The sequence below is a fragment of the Papio anubis genome, chromosome X (genome assembly GCF_008728515.1).
Source record: "Papio anubis isolate 15944 chromosome X, Panubis1.0, whole genome shotgun sequence".
NCBI lineage: Eukaryota > Metazoa > Chordata > Mammalia > Primates > Cercopithecidae > Papio > Papio anubis.
This window is the reverse complement of record NC_044996.1, coordinates 21,060,126-21,076,758: the sequence shown is the minus strand read 5'-3', so window position 1 is coordinate 21,076,758 and position 16,633 is coordinate 21,060,126. Positions and strand designations below refer to the sequence as shown.

The following is a 16,633-nucleotide window of genomic DNA, read 5'->3' as shown; positions in this document are numbered from 1 at the left end:
ATAAAGGCTTCCTCCACAGTACTGCTGGGAAGAAGTGACTAGCCAGAGGCAGACCACTGCTTTCCCCCATAGCACTTGGAAATGACAACAGAAGAATGGCAAAAGGGACCAGTCACCCCCTGTCAAGCAACAAGTGGCAGGTTTTCTTTTTGCAGTCCCCACACTGACATCTGAGAGACTGAAAGTTTCTTGAAGGCAAGCATTTCTATGAGAAATATCTGTGTACCAAGGGCAATAAACAGTCATTTGCTTTTAATATTGGTGATACTGTTTGACTGTGTCCCCACCCAAATCTCATCTAGAATTGTAGCTCCCATAATTCCCACATGTTGTGAGAGGGACCCTGTGGGAGGTAATTGAATCATGGGGACAGTTTCTCCCATACCATTCTTGTGGTAGTGAATAAGTCTCATGAGATCTGATGGTTTTATTTATGCAGTTACTTATTTTATTTTTTTGAGATGGAGTTTCGCTCTTGTTGTCCAGGCTGGAGTGCAATGGTGTGATCTCAGCTCACTGCGACCTCCGCCTCCCAGGTTCAAGCCATTCTCCTCCCTCAGCCTCCCGAGTAGCTGGGATTACAGGCATGCACCACCACACCCGGCTAATTTTGTATTTTTAGTAGAGGTAGGGTTTCTCCATGTTGATCAAGCTGGTCTTGAAGACCCAACCCTCAGGTTATCTGCCCGCTTTGGCCTCCCAAAGTACTGGGATTACAGGCATGAGCCACCACACCCGGCTGATCTGATGGTTTTATAAAGGGTTTCCCCTTTTACATGGCTCTCATTCTCTCTTGCCCACTGCCATGTAAGGTGTGCCTTTGCTCTCCCTTCATCTTCTGCCATGGTTGTGAGTCCTCCCCAGCCATGTGGAACTGTGAGTCCATTAAACCTGTTTCCTTTATAAATTACCCAATCTCTCATATGTCTTTATCAGCAGCACGAGAACAGACTAATACAATTGGTTTAAGCCCTAAGCCCAGGATGTCTTTCCTGAACTGTACTCCCCAGCCCACACCCCTCTTACTCTCATGTAGCAACAAGGAATGTTTCTGTCTTCTATAGTAGGTTTCCACTTTCTTCATTCATCATTTTGCCCTGTCTTCAGCCCAGCTTGAGACAAGATCATCTTTTTGTTCTGAGACTTGCAGTTATAAAGACATTAGGATCACTAGAATGTCCTGGCTGCACCCACAGAGCAGGGTAAGCTGGAGCAAGAACAGGTCCAGGGAGGACAAGGAAGGATGAGGAATGTTAATGCAGGTGTCTCTGAGATGGCTGTTTCTTGCTGGGAGTTGCTTTTTCTACGTTCCAATTGTGTTTCCAATAGCAGATGCGCGTGTGTGTGCATGTGTGTTTCTGTGCAGGTAAGAGTGGGAACACGGTGGAGAGGGGGCAGATGGTCAAGATGCTTAGTCATCACATATTAACCTGGGACACCTGGCCAGAGTTTGGAAAGTTTCTCAGGGATCTGCCCCAGCCGAAGCACTGGGAGTGGCCAGCTTCCCAAACAGCTTACAAGAAGGGCTTTGAGAAAGTCATTAACTAGGAACACTGCAGATGTCAGCCTGGCAAAAAGAGAGCTTATTACACCAGATCCATCATGATGAAGATCTGTTTCTGGAGGGGAGTCTGTACATGGGTGTTCAGACTCATGGGCAAAATCTAATCTTTGCAGAAAATACATGAGCTAGAGATGCTGAGAAAGCTAAAGGACTTCCCAAGATTTTAGACTAATAATAATCATCATCTATGGTTGCTTTAAATATTTGTAAAGCTTAGCAGGTTAAAAAGCACTTTTCTAGTCATTATTATATTTGATTTTCACAATAACTCATTGAAGTAGGCAAGGCAAGGGTGATTATGCCCATTTTACAACTGGGGAAACTGAGGCTCAGAGCAGCTAAATAACTTGCTCAAGGACCCAAGTGTCCTAATCAATTACATGGATGACTGGGCCTTGAAGTTCTCTTACACTTAGAATACTTAACTCATTGTTGGGCAGTTTAGTGACTTCTTACATGCTTGAAGTATTAAACCTAAAAGGACAGAAGTTCCCAATTTGAATGTAGTAAGGGGCTGGGCACAATGACTCATGCCTGTAATCCCAGCACTTTGGGAGGCTGAGGTGGGAGGATGGCTTGAGCCCAGGAGTTCAAGACCAGCCTGGGCAAGAAAGCAAAACACTATCTCTACAAAACATAAGATAATTAGCTGGGCATGGTGGCATGTGGCTGTAGTCCCGACTACTCAGGAGGCTGAGGCAAGATGATTGCTTGAGCCTAGGAGTTCGAGACTGCAATGAGTTCTGTTGCACCATTGTACTCCAGCCTGAGCAACAAAGTGAGATCCTGTCGGGGAAAAAAAAAAAAGGCTGCAAACAAATCACCCAAGGTCTTGTTAAAATGGCTTTCTGATTCAGTAGGTCTTGAGGTGGCCCCTGAGATTCTGCATTTCTAATAAGCTCCCAGATAATACAAATGCTTCTGGTCCATGGACCCCACTTGGAGTAGCAACGGTTAAGAGGATATTGTTGCTGAATGTTGGTTACCTGGTTGTAATTGTCTTTCATGGGTCTTAAACAAACAAACAAGCAAACAAACAAACATAAGACAATTGTAATCTACATCTACAGGCACTCTCAGCTCTCATAGGTCAGCAACAACAGAACAGTAGCTTTAATATCATTTTTGAGTGCTTACTAGATACCAGGCACTGTGCCAAATGCTTTGCAAGGATGATTTTATTTAATCCCCACAACTCTATGAAATAGGAACTATTACTATCTCCATTTAAACACACACACACACACACACACACACACACACATATATTTTTTAAGTTCTGGGATACATGTGACAGACATGCAGATTTGTTCCATAGGTAAATGTGTGCTATGGTGGTTTGCTGCACCTATCAACCCATCACCTAGGTATTAAGCCCAGCATGCATTAGCTATTGATCCTGATGCTCTCCCTCCCCCGATCCCCCACCCAACAGGGCCCGGTGTGTGTTGTTCCCCTCCCTGTGTCCATGTGTTCTAATTGTTCAATCCCACTTATGAGTGAGAACATGCGGTGTTTGGTTTTCTGTTCCTGTGCTAGTTTGCTGTATATCCACTTTTTAGAAACAGAAGCAGGCTGAGAGAGATGAAGTATCCCACTGCTACAGTTTGATGAATGGTTGTGCCCCATCCAAAATTCATGTTGAAACTTAATGCTCCCGGCAATGTAACAGTATGAAGAGGTGGGGCTTTTAGGAGGTGATTAGGCCATGAGGGCTCTGCCCTCATGGAGGGAATTAGCCCCTTATAAAAGCGCTGGAGAGAACTAGGTAGGCTCCTTTCTACCTTTCCATCTCTTCTGCCATGTGAGGACACAGCATCTGTCCCTTTTTTGCCCTTCTGCCTTTCCCCAGGTGAGGACACAGCATTTGTTTCTTCTGCAACATGAGGACGCAGGAAGAAGGCATTCACCAGACACCAAATGCTGGCACCTTCATCTTGGACTTCCTGGCCAACAGAACTGTAAGTATAACTTCCTAGTATGTATATATTATTCAGTCTACGGCATTTTGTTATAGCAGTGCGAATGGACTAGGATACGCATGGAAAGGGAAATACATTACCCTTGGTTCTGAGAAGTGCAAGGAACAGGCGAAGATGTAACCATGGGTAAGACATCATGCAATGGTCATCCCACCAACAATTAAATTTGACAATCAGAAAGAAGAAGACTCTAAGGATTCTATGTAAAATTTATAAATAAGAAGTAAGGAAAACACTTAGGGAACTTTGAGATGAATAGTTTTATAAATGAATATACCCCAGAAAGCCTGGAAACGACTAAAACCTTATTATTAGGTTGGCGCAAAAGTAATTGTGGTTTTTGCCATTACTTTTAATAGCATCCTAATGCACAAGTGTGTTGAAGACCACATGTGGGGAGCCCTTGGTAAGAAGCCCAGCTTGCCAGATTGGTGGAAAAGTCAAGGGGGTTAGAGTGGGGAAAATGAGATCTTTTCTATATGGAACTATAGCTCAAGAGAAGAGAACAGAGAACCTGCAAGGTCAGATGAAAACTTACAAGAAGATGTCCTCAAAAAACTCTGATAAGCACCTTGCCAGGGATCAAAGCCAAAGAAATGAACATAATCACAGACTGCTGGCACTGGAATGCCCTGCAAGACTTGTGTGTGCACTCCCTCTATTTCACAAATGGAGAAACTGACTTTTCAAAAGTGGAAAGGGCTCGCTTTAGGACACATGGGAGAAGCAAAGCCAGGAATAGAACCTGGGTGTCCTGCACTTCATTCAGTGCCTCAAAAGAAGGGAAGAAGTAAGCCAGGGAAGCCAGCCAATAGAACTACTTGCTGGTCATGTTGCAAAAGGTCTGTTCAGGGACAAAAGGGAGATACAAGAGAGTCTTAACATATTCCGAGCCATGCTCTTTATTCCCAAGTTGTCTTTTGGAGGAGGCAATTTGGAGGGCTAAATGAAATGGTGGTGAATGTGCATGGTGTTCCAAGTCTAGCTGACTAAACAAATGGATGCTGATAAATCATCAGGACCAGATGGCATCTATCCAAATTTTAGGTAAAATTGTGTAACAGTTGACCAAAGCATATAGCCTGTCATTCCAAATAGCTATTATGCCAAATAGCTATTGTACCATGAGCCTGGCAGATTGGCAATGAGTCTCCTCTCCATGAGAAGAATTTGTAAAGGGGGCCCAAGGAACTTCAGGCTGGTAGGATCACTGAACATGTTAGGCAAGTGTAAAGCATTGGGGACAAGGCATCACTTTTCCTCTCAATTAAATTAACCACCATTTGTCTAATGTTTTACAGTTTATAAAGAACTTAGTGTTAATCATGCCTAACAAATTGACTAGAATTCTTTTACAGGATAAATGTGTATGTGGACAAAGGGAAACCATGGATGTAATCTATTTAGATTTTGAAAAGGCCCTTGACAAGATCCCACGCCAAACACTGTTTTAACAAGTTAAGTCACCATGGAATTGTGGAGTAGTGCTTTGAAATGGATAGAAAAGTGGCTTATAGTCAGGGAAGCACAAGTAGGAATAAGCATAGACTTTTCTAGAGAAGTATGAACAGTGGTATGTCTCAGGGATCAGTGCTGGGACCAGTCAACGTTTTGGTAAGTTGTCTGGGCAACCTTTAGATGACCACAACTTTTACAGGTAACAAAATGCAAAGCTGACTTTGATCCTTTTATAGTTGTATTGATGATCAGAGAAAAAAGAGTCAGAGTAGGCTTGTTCAAGGAGTGGCCTCTGAAACCAGACTTCTTGGCTCTGAATCCTGACTCTGCCCTTCGTGAATGTGACTTTAAGCAAGTCACTCCACCTCCTCCAGCATAATTTTTTAATTATTATACTTTAAGTTCTAGGGTACATGTGCACAACATACAGGTTTATTACATATGTATACATGTGCCATGTTGGTGTGCTGTACCCATTAACTTGTCATTTACATTAGGTATATCTCCTAACGCTATCCCTCCCCCCTCCCACCACCCCACGACAGGCCCCAGTGTGTGATATTCCCAGTCCTGTGTCTAAGTGTTCTCATTGTTCAATTCCTACCTATGAGTGAGAACACCTCCAGCATAAATTTTATCATCTGTAAAGTGAGAATAGTAATGACCCCTACCTCATAGTGGTATTGTGAAAATGATATGAGACAATGCATGCCAAGCCCTGGCACAGTGTTTAGAGCATAGTAAGTGTCCAATGAACATTAGCTTCTCTTATTTTTACTTTTCATGTTTATTCAACATTCTTCTAATAGGTTGCCAGGCTCTGAGTGGTCACTTTATGTCCTATGGAACCTTGGAGCTATTGTAGACTGTTTCATGAAAGCACCGGCAGAATTCATTTTAGTAATGAATTCAGAGGACAGAGGTAACTATGGACTGAGATGGCTATGAAAGATTTCATGCAGAGAAACTAACAATTATGGAACACCTAGTATATGCCAGATACTTGCCTAGATGCTTTATAAATGTTCCCCCTTGATTTAATAGTCCTATGAAGCTGGCGTTATGATCCCCATTTAATGGATGACAGAATGGAGACATAGAGAGGAGGCTAAGAAACTTGTCCCAGGGCATGCTTGCTCATAAGTAGAGCAAGAATTTAAATAAACATTTGTCCTACCCCAAGACCTATTTTCTTTTCACTGCATCACACTTGAATTGCACCTTGAAGGATGGGTAAAATTTAAGATGAAAGAAAAAAAGGTAGATCTATATAGAAATAAAATGGGCAGGCCTGGCACTGGGGCTTATGCCTGTAATCTCAGCACTTTGGGAGGCCGAGGCAGGCAGGGATCACACGAGGTCAGGAGTTCGAGACCAGCCTGGCCAACATGGCAAAACCCTGTCTCTACTGAAAATACAAAAATTAGCTGGGCATGGTTGTGTGCACCTGTAATCCCAGCTACTCAGGAGGCTGAGGCAGGAAAATTGCTTGAACCCGGGAGACAGAGGTTTCAGTGAGCCAAGATTGTGTCACTGCACTCCAGCCTGGGCAACACAGTGAGTGAGCTCTGTCTCAAAAAAGTTTTTAAAAAAAAAAAAAAAAAAAAAGAAAGAAAGAAATAAACATGGGCAGTAGTGTGAAAATAGAAACAAGAACTGTATGTTTATGGGGTTCATGGAGCATGAATATGGCTGTTCTTACCAAAGTGGAGGGAACTTATGGGGGCTAGTGGTGGGGAATGAAGCCAGAAGGGTAGTTGAGGCTAGACCAGAAGGCCCTCAGAACTCTGCTAAGGAGTCTTAGCTTTATCCTCAAGGCATGAAGGCAGCTGAGCTGCGGAGAAAGTATAAGTTGCCTTCAAAAGATTAACCAGGTAGCTATGCAAGATGAATTTGATGGAATCTTCTGCTTGGGTCTCAAATTCTTTGTCCTCTAATCTACTAGCCTAAGGCTCTCAATACTCCTGCCTGAGCCTAGAAGCCTGGAGACCACCTAGGATGTGTTTGCAATAGTATGTGCAGGAGGGTGTGAAGGCGGAATAGAAAGGAAGGATTGGGCTGGGCACGGTAACTCACGCCTGTAATCCCAGCAGGCTGAGATTTGGGAGGCTGAGGTGGGTGGATCACCTGAGGTCAGGGGTTTGAGACCAGCCTGACCAACATGGAGAAACCCCGTCTCTACTAAAAATACAAAAAACTAGTTGGGTGTGGTGGTGCACACCTGTAATCCCAGCTACTTGGGAGGCTGAGGCAAGAAAATTGCTTGAGCCTGGGAGGTGGAGGTTGCAGTGAGCTGAGACTGCCCCATTGCACTCCAGCCTGGGCAACAAGGGCCAAACTCCATCTCAAAAAAAAAAAAAAAAAAAGTATCAACAGAAGCAGAATAAATTATAAATTACAACGAAAGAATCAACAGGGACTGGGGGCCTGACTGCATATAAGGGCAAGGGAGAAGAAAGAAGCAAAGATGGCTTTAGGTTTAAGCCTCCGTGATCAGGAGAATGATGGTCAGTTGATAAATCTGACTTGTGACACATCACGTTGGGGGTGGTGGTGGTGAAGTCAGAAATGATTAATAAGCAGCTGGAGATGTGGGATGGTAGCTCAGGAGATCAGTTGAGACTCGTGGTAATGACTTTATGTAAGTTATTTCCCACAGTGTTATAATAGTTAAAGAATGTTCATTGTAGGATTATCGACAACAGCCAAGAGGTGGAAGCAATCTACATGTCCATTGATGGATGAATGGATAAAGAAATTGTGGTACATACATACAATGGAATATTACTCAGCCTTAAAAAGAAGGAAATCTTGTTAGATGCTACAACATGGATGAACCTTGAGAAAATTATGCTAAGTGAAATAAACCAGTCACAGAAGGACAAATACTGCATGATTCCACCATATATGAGTTATCTAAAGTAGTCACAGAAGCAGAAAGTAAAATGGTTGTTGCTAAGGGCTGGGGGAGGGAAAAATAAGGAGTTGCTGTTCAATGGACATAGAGTTTTAGTCACACAAGATGAAAATGTTCTAGAGATCTGTTGAACAACAATGTGCATATAATTAACAATATTGTACTGTACATGTAAAAGTTTGTTAAGAGGGCAGATACCATGTTAGATTTTTGTTTACCCTAATAAAAAATAAATACACAAATCATAAAAAAAAGTTGAGGCCAGCCATGGTGGCTCACACCTATAAATCCCAGCACTTTGGGAAGCTGAGGTAAGAGAATCACTTGAGTCCAAGAGTTCGAGGCTGCAGTGAGGTGTGAACGTGTCATTGCACTCCAGCCTGGGGGACAGAGGGAGATCCTATCTCAAAAAAGAAGAAAAAGTTGAAAGAGGGAGAGTAGATAAGATCTGCATTCTCTCTGGAGAAGAGAGAAAAGATGGAGGCTTAAGAAGGGACATCCGGATAATAGCCAGTTTCAGGTAGGATTAGGAAGAAGAACTAAGAAGGAAAGAGGCTGCCAGAGAAATAGGAACATTTAGCATCTCAGAGGCCATGGGTGATACGGTTTTTTTTTTTTTTTTTTTTGAGACGGAGTCTCGCTCTGTAGCCCAGGCTAGAGTGCAGTGGCCGGATCTCAGCTCACTGCAAGCTCCGCCTCCCGGGTTCACGCCATTCTCCGGCCTCAGCCTCCCGAGTAGCTGGGACTACAGATGCCCGCCACCTCGCCCGGCTAGTTTTTTGTATTTCTTAGTAGAGACAGGGTTTCACCGTGTTCGCCAGGATGGTCTCGATCTCCTGACCTCGTGATCCACCCGTCTTGGCCTCCCAAAGTGCTGGGATTACAGGCTTGAGCCACCGCGCCCGGCCCGATACGGTTTTAAGGAGAAGGCTGTGCACTGCAGAAGAAAGAGAATGGCACTGGAAGTCTCAAGACCCGAGGTAGATTTCTGGTTCTTCCATATAGAGCAATCTCATTTCTTCTCTGAGACCTGGTTTTATTATCTGTAAAATCGAAGAACACCTATCCACATGAAAGTACTCTAAACTGTGATATGGGATACAAATGTTAGGAATTTTTGTTGTTGTTTTGCCTCCTTGACCCCAGCAGTACTATATTACTTTTTTCTATTGCTTTTGTTGTTTAGTTATTATTATTATTTTTAAATTGAGACAGACTCTGGCTCTGTCTCCCAGGCTGGAGCACAGTGGCACAATCTCAGATCACTACAACCACTGCCTCCTGGACTCAAGCAATCCTCCCAAGTAGCTGGGACAATAGGCGTACCACCACACTCTGCTAAGTTTTGTATTTTTGTAGAGATGGGATTTCATCATGTTGCCCAGGTTGGTCTGGAACTGCTGGGCTCAAGCGATTCTCTCACCTCTGCCTCCTAAATTGCTGGGATTACAGGCATGAACCACCGTGCCCTACCACTCTTGTCTTTATGTAGGTCTTCAGTTATGTGCCATAGCCTATCTATGTTAGACTACTTGTGAGAAAACAAAATAGACATAACGTCCTAAGAAAAGAGGCTCAGCTAATGGCTCTTCCTTTGAAAGTTATCCCACCATTGGTTTTCAGAAGACTTCCAAGGTTGCATTTCTTTTTGTTTGTTTGTTTGTTTGTTTGTTTGTTTTTAACTTTTGTTTTAAGTTCAGGGGTACATGTCTAGGTTTGTTATATAGGTAAACTTGTGTCATGGGGGTTTATTGTACAGGTTATTTCATCATGCATTTGCATTTCTTTTTTTTTTTTTTTGAGACTGAGTCTGGCTCTGTCGCCCAGGCTGGAGTGCAGTGGCCGGATCTCAGCTCACTGCAAGCTCCGCCTCCCGGGTTTACGCCATTCTCCTGCCTCAGCCTCCCGAGTAGCTGGGACTACAGGCGCCCGCCACCTCGCCCGGCTAGTTTTTTTTTTGTATTTTTAGTAGAGACGGGATTTCACTGTGTTAGCCAGGATGGTCTCGATCTCCTGACCTCGTGATCCACCCGTCTCGGCCTCCCAAAGTGCTGGGATTACAGGCTTGAGCCACCGCGCCCGGCCGCATTTGCATTTCTTATTATGCGTTTCTTTTTATAAATGAGAAGAACCAAGGAAAACTCCAATGAGAAACAGAGCCAAGTGATTAGGTCAGTTCATTTTAAATAATGAAAAACAGGAAGTTACCCTTTTAATCTACCAAAGGTTGGAAATGGTGGGAGGAAAAGAAAGAGGCTACTTGAAAACTTCACTTTCTAGAGCTTGTATAGTCTTTCCTTGAAGAGTTGATGAGATGCGTGTTACAGGGAATGTAAGGGAATTGCAGAAAGCAGGTTCAATTTATTTTTAATTCCTGAGCATCACCATTTTTAGATTACATTTGGGTCAGCACTAATCAGTTACCTGCAAGGAAGCGGAGCTGATTCTTCACTTTCATCATTCCATCACCAGAGCCTCCAATGCACTCATCTTCATCATCACCACAGTCTCCACTTTCAAACCCTTCCTCATCCAGGTTTTTATCCAGAACTCTACCTTTGGGCACAGACATGGTTCTCAGGAGCTGAAAGAAAACAACCAGGAATGCATCAGCTCTTCATATTTCTCAGGTAGGTCTGCACAATGTGTTATTAACAGGAGGCATTAAAAATGTTCAAGGAATTACACAGAAGCTTTAAAAAATCACTTTCAAATTTAAGTAGGTGTAAACTGCTTATACTCTTTAGAGATTCATACTTCTGAACCTTTCCACAGTATTTGATGTGATGGTCTACTCCTTGACTCTACTTACATCATGCAGTAGCCAGAGTGTATATTGCATTAGATCTTCTCATACCACGGTATTTAAGCTCCTGAAAGTCTCCACGATACAACTCACTCATGAGGAACTTAAGACATGATAAGGCAAAGCTAAGAGGACACCAAGACCAGGAAAGATCCCGATGGAAGCCCCCAATAACCAAATTTACAGTCGCTAAATTAAAACCACAAAGTGCTTCCTACCGAATGAGGAGAATAGCAGTGCCATTTTACACACATGTACAATAACTACTTATAATCAATCATCATGAATATATATGCCTTGATCACTAGAAAAATTGTTCAATATTCTCCTCTCCCACAATTCCAGTAAGATGCTTTTAAATTTAGTTTGCTTTTTGTAGATAATATGCACACTAAGAGACATGTTTGTTTCACTCTGCAGTGTCTGGCTTTTCAGTCACATGGCCAATGCATTACTAATTTAACGGGACTCCTACCTTTCAAAAGTCTCTACACTGACCCAAAGACCCAGCGCACCGCACGAAGGGTCCCCAAGGGCCGTTGTCAGATTCCATCTTATTTTTCCTCGCCATCTCTCTCCAAGGCTTCATTCTCATATTCTATTTTTGTCCTGGCTTCTTCCCCATCACCCATTTCTCATCCTAAATCTTAGACCCAACCCCTACTTTTAAAAGACAGCCAACAAAAGATTCTGGATATACAGAAACTGAGATTTTTGTGATTGTGGAAGAGGTATCCAGAAAGAAAAACTGCTGCAAACACAAGCTGGGGTTTCTGTGGTTTCCATCGTCCCTATGTTTATGTCACGGCTAAGTATACTTTTATGCTCTCCACCTGTGATTTAGCTGCCACCCTGAGATCTACTTGGAAAGAGCTACATACTACAGAGAAATGTGATTCTGCAGGTGGTTTTTACGTTTTTATTTTTATTTTTTAGCAAAGAAAGGAAAGCCCCAAAGAGGTTTTTGTTTTTGTTTTTCTCTGGCCAACAACCTCTAATGGTATTGGAGAAGCCAATCTACCAACTGTCTCCCACTCCAGCACCACGTTCACCCTGACACTTCCTCTGCTGCTCATCATACACAACTACATTTATTATATATAAATACAGGCTAAGATGAGCTAGATTAGTGGTTCTCAAACTTCTTGGTCTCAGGACTCCTTTATACTTACTGAGAACCATAGAGAACTTTTGTTTATACGAGTTATATCTATCAACATTTGCCATCTTAGAAATTATAACTGAGAAATTTAAAAAATATTTATTTGATAGCGTCTGTAAACATGAATGAACAACAAGAATGAACAAGAATGAACCCATGATGTGACATAAACATTTTTTTTTGACACAGGGTCTGGATCCATCACCCAGGTGGGAGTGCGGTGGCATGATCATGGCTCACTGCAGCCTCGACCTCTCAGGCTTAAGCAATCCTCCCACCTCAGTTTCCTAAGTAGCTGGGACTGCAGGTGTGTGACACCATTCTCAATTTTTTTTTTTTTTTTTTTTTTTTACTTTTTGTAGAGGCGAGGTCTCACTACGTTGCCCTGGCTAGAACATAAACATTTTTGAATGACAAACATATTTTCCCAGACATAAGATAATTCGCAGGAAGAGTGGCACTATTTAACAGTTTTATAAATCTCTTTGATGTCTAGCTTAATATAAGATAGCTGGATTATCAAATCTGCTTCTCCACTCAATCTGCTGTGATATATGGTTTTGGTTGAAACATCTGCAGTTAATGCAACCTCCCACAGATATGTCGTGGGAAAAGAGAGAAGTATTTTAGCAGACTTTTCAGATAATTGTGGAGATTTTTCTTTGATACTACATAAAAACTCAACAAGTAGTTGCAATGTAGAATATGAAACTATATAAATAAATATTTCATGTCCTGTTACATTTAAATCCATTGGTATGTTTTGAACTTTGAACATGCATTTTACTCATTTTGTGTCATCATCCATGGGTCATCTGGAAAATACTGGCTCACTAAGCAATGCGGATCTTCCCAATGTCAACACCTTTCATTATATGATATAAAAAATCACATTCGTTAATATTATCGCCAATCTCATCTGAAAAGTCTTTAAGTTTTGGGAAGCTCTCAAGCTCACAGTGGCAGGTAAAACTTTAAAACAACTTTTGGTGTTCTATTGAAAGCCTGAATTTTATTATTGGCAATAAATACTGCTAGTTGTTTTCCCTGAACTGACAGGCTCTCTTTGTTCCTTTCCAAGAAAATGTCTAGCAAGTATTCAAGTCTGCATAACTATAGTTTGTCAGTCATTCTCTCAAGTAAAAATGAAACAGAAAGCTCACAGCTCAAATTTCTCACAAGTGCCTTTTCTTGAGATGCACACTGACATGGTTTACTGTGTAAATACTTTAAGTGTACTTCCCATTTTATAACACAGAATCTTTTAAAAGTGCAAGAGATGAGGTTTAATAAAATTGGTAAATTTTTACAGATTCAGCAACGATATCCTTAAGTGAAACTGCCCTTTATTTTTCTGCAAGTACACACCAGTGAAGAATACAATGACTACTAGTACATTTCGGTGCTATTGGCTTAATTCATCCTGTGGTGTCTTGATTCATATTGTGACATTGAAGAGTTGTACTTGCCACCGCTTTTGAACCATTGGTGCAAATATCAACACAGGGGGAAAGACAAATAATATCTTAGTACTGTTGTGCAAGTAGTTTTAACCTTGTGGATCCCTGGATTTCTTGGATTCCCAGGATCCATAAACCATTGTTTGAGAACTGCTTATCCAGCCTATAACATCACTTCAGTTTCACCAAAACCCCCAACGCCCTCCTTTACCATTATGTCTTATGAGAAATTTGCTTTCAACATAAGCATTTTTATGTTAATTTTCAAGAATGCATCCTTTGTGTACATCATGGAATACCTGAATGATAATTTTTTACAAAAGCAGAATTTATGTTTAGATATAGATTAGTGAACTTGCTATTTCTCAAGCACGTCTTGCATCTGTCCCTTTCATTAACACCTTCAGTACACATTCATTGAGAATGTACTATGAGCTGTTCTTCATTTGGGTCTGTTCAAAGCCCTCCATACTTTCAAGCCAAGTTCTAATGCCATGTCATTAATAAAGTTTTCCTGGTAGACAGTCATTATAGCTCTCCCTCTCCCTCTCCCTCTTCTACCACTGTTCCCTTTATCTGTACCTCCTAAATGCCACTTTCTGTATGCAATCTGGTATTATTTGTACATATGACTTCTCTCTACCACCATTCTATGAGCTGCCCAGGGGTTTAATCTTATATATCTTTGAACCCCAGAGCATTTAAGGCAGTGTCTCGCACATAGTAGGCACTCAATATATGTGCTATTGAACTGAAGCAAAATGAAGTGTTACGGTATCTTTAATTCTTTATTTATTTTTATTTTTATTTTTTTTTGAGACGGAGTCTCGCTCTGTCGCCCAGGCTGGAGTGCAGTGACCGGATCTCAGCTCACTGCAAGCTCCGCCTCCCGGGTTTACGCCATTCTCCTGCCTCAGCCTCCCGAGTAGCTGGGACTACAGGCGCCCACCACCTCGCCCGGCTAGTTTTTTGTATTTTTTAGTAGAGATGGGGTTTCACCGGGTTAGCCAGGATGATCTCGATCTCCTGACCTCGTGATCCGCCCGTCTCGGCCTCCCAAAGTGCTGGGATTACAGGCTTGAGCCACCGCGCCCGGCCTTTAATTCTTTAAAAGCTATTTCCACAACCTTATGAAAAAGGAGAAAGTCAAGGTCCAGATTAATTATAGAAGAAGAGTTTGTGAATGAATAGCTAAACATTTTTAGAGGACCTTGGCTAAGACCTGTAGCTAATCTTTGAGAGGCCATTTCCAACCTGTGTGCAATCCCCCCACTATTCTTGAGTAGCTCAGTTTAAAACAAAGTGCAATTAAACAAAAACCCTTTAAAACTTTGTCAGTGAAGTTACTTCTTTAGGTATTAAATCATTCCCATTCTGGTGACAAATTCAGCGTGGAAGAAGGATTACAGTAGACTTTTAAGCCATTTTACACAGACAGCCGCTGATAAACCTAACCGTCACACATTAACAAAACAAACCCAAACCTAGAAATCTATTGTTAATGCAAAAATCTTAAAGAAGAGACTGAAACTCCAGAGTGTTGAAAGAAGGGTAATGGGTCAGAGAGGAGGAATTGCCAGCAAGGAGTGGATTTAGCACAGCCTGGAATTTGGCCCAGAAATCCAATTGCCTAATTACAATTCACAATATTGACCTTTTTGTTCCCTCTCTCAGTCTTTCAGACTGAACATTCACTTTATGAAAAGAAAATTATGAGGGACTTGCACACAAAAGGAGGTAACTTTAGGGGCCTAATGCTTTTTATTAACTGCCATTTTCAAAGGACACTGTCCTGTTAGGTTTTTAAAAGCCAAGGCATACAATAATGATTATCAATGTAAACTATCATATTAAAACTTACATCTGAGTATTTCATTCCACTATCCCCATAGACATTCTGTTAACCTGACACTTCTGCTGTGCATTACTTTGCATACAGAGGGCACCTTAGTGGAAGTGCACAAGGCCCTTCACATTCCAGCTTTTTCTACAGCCACTACTGTCTGTGCAACTCTGTTTTAGCCACTGAGACTACCACAGTTGCCTAAGCATACAATCAACTTTCTTTTAGAATCTAATATTTTAAATATGCAAGTATCAAATATAGAAAAGTGAAAGGAAAAAGAAACAAGGAAGAAAACCCCTAATTCCCAAACTTAAATAAACAATGTTTGTGTTTTCGGGCCGGGCGCGGTGGCTCAAGCCTGTAATCCCAGTACTTTGGGAGGCCGAGGCGGGTGGATCACGAGGTCAGGAGATCGAGACCATCCTGGCTAACATGGTGAAACCCCGTCTCTACTAAAAATACAAAAAACTAGCCGGGCGTGGTGGCGGGCGCCTGTAGTCCCAGCTACTCGGAGGCTGAGGCGGAGAATGGCTGAACTTCGGGAGGTGGAGCTTCTTGCAGTGGAGCTTCCAGATCGCCACCGCACTCCGCCTGGCGACAGAGGAGAGACTCCGCCCTCAAAAAAAAAAACAAACAAACAAAAAAACAATGTTTGTGTTTTCAAAGGTCAGCACTTTTTAATGCTTGTTTTTCAATTGAACTTGTATTTGGGAAGCTGATTGACTTGAGCTAGAATACTACTTTTTCCACTTATTAAAATTGTATTTTCAGACAAGCTGCTTAATCTCCCTAAACCTCAGTGTCCTCATCTATAAAATGAGGGAAATAATGCCTGCCTCACAGAATTGTTATAATAAGTAAATGTGATAAACGTCATACTTTACAAGGGATAATGCATCTATCCATTAAGGGATCTATCAATATTTACTTAACCATTTTCCTAATATTGAATATTTGTATTGTTTCCTGTTATTCTGCTTTTATAAACAAAAATGTAATCATCAGGAACATTCACATAACTCTTTCCATATTTTGGATTATTTCCTTAGTAAGGATACTGGGTCAAAGGGTATGTACATACTTACACATTAAGGGAGTGATTCTCTAAATTCCATAAGAATCACCAGGATGCTTATTAAAAACTTAGCCATGCTAAACTCTTATACATGTTGATAGTAATGTAAATTAGCACAAGCATTATGGAAAACAATATGGAGGTTTCTCAAAAAACTAAAAATAGAACTACTCTATGGTCCAGTAATCCCACTACTGGGTATTTATTCAAAGGAAAAGAAATGAGCATATTGAAGAGATATCAGCACCCCCATGTTTATTGCAGCACTAGTCACAATAGCCAAGATTTGGAATCAATCTGTAATGTCCATCAACAGATGAATGGATGAAGAAAATGTGGTACATATACACAATGGAATAATAT

General features: G+C 41.6%; 1 protein-coding gene across 2 annotated transcripts in view; it reads right to left on the bottom strand.

The window, feature by feature from the left end:
• Positions 1–16,633, bottom strand: part of GPC3 (glypican 3) — a 461,620-nt gene that overhangs the window by 52,897 nt on the left and 392,090 nt on the right. For both annotated transcript variants that reach the window (XM_017954390.2, XM_017954391.3), the window contains exon 7: positions 10,346–10,505. In XM_017954390.2, the coding sequence (XP_017809879.1) occupies positions 10,346–10,505 (160 nt within the window). The remainder of the gene's footprint in view (positions 1–10,345; positions 10,506–16,633) is intronic.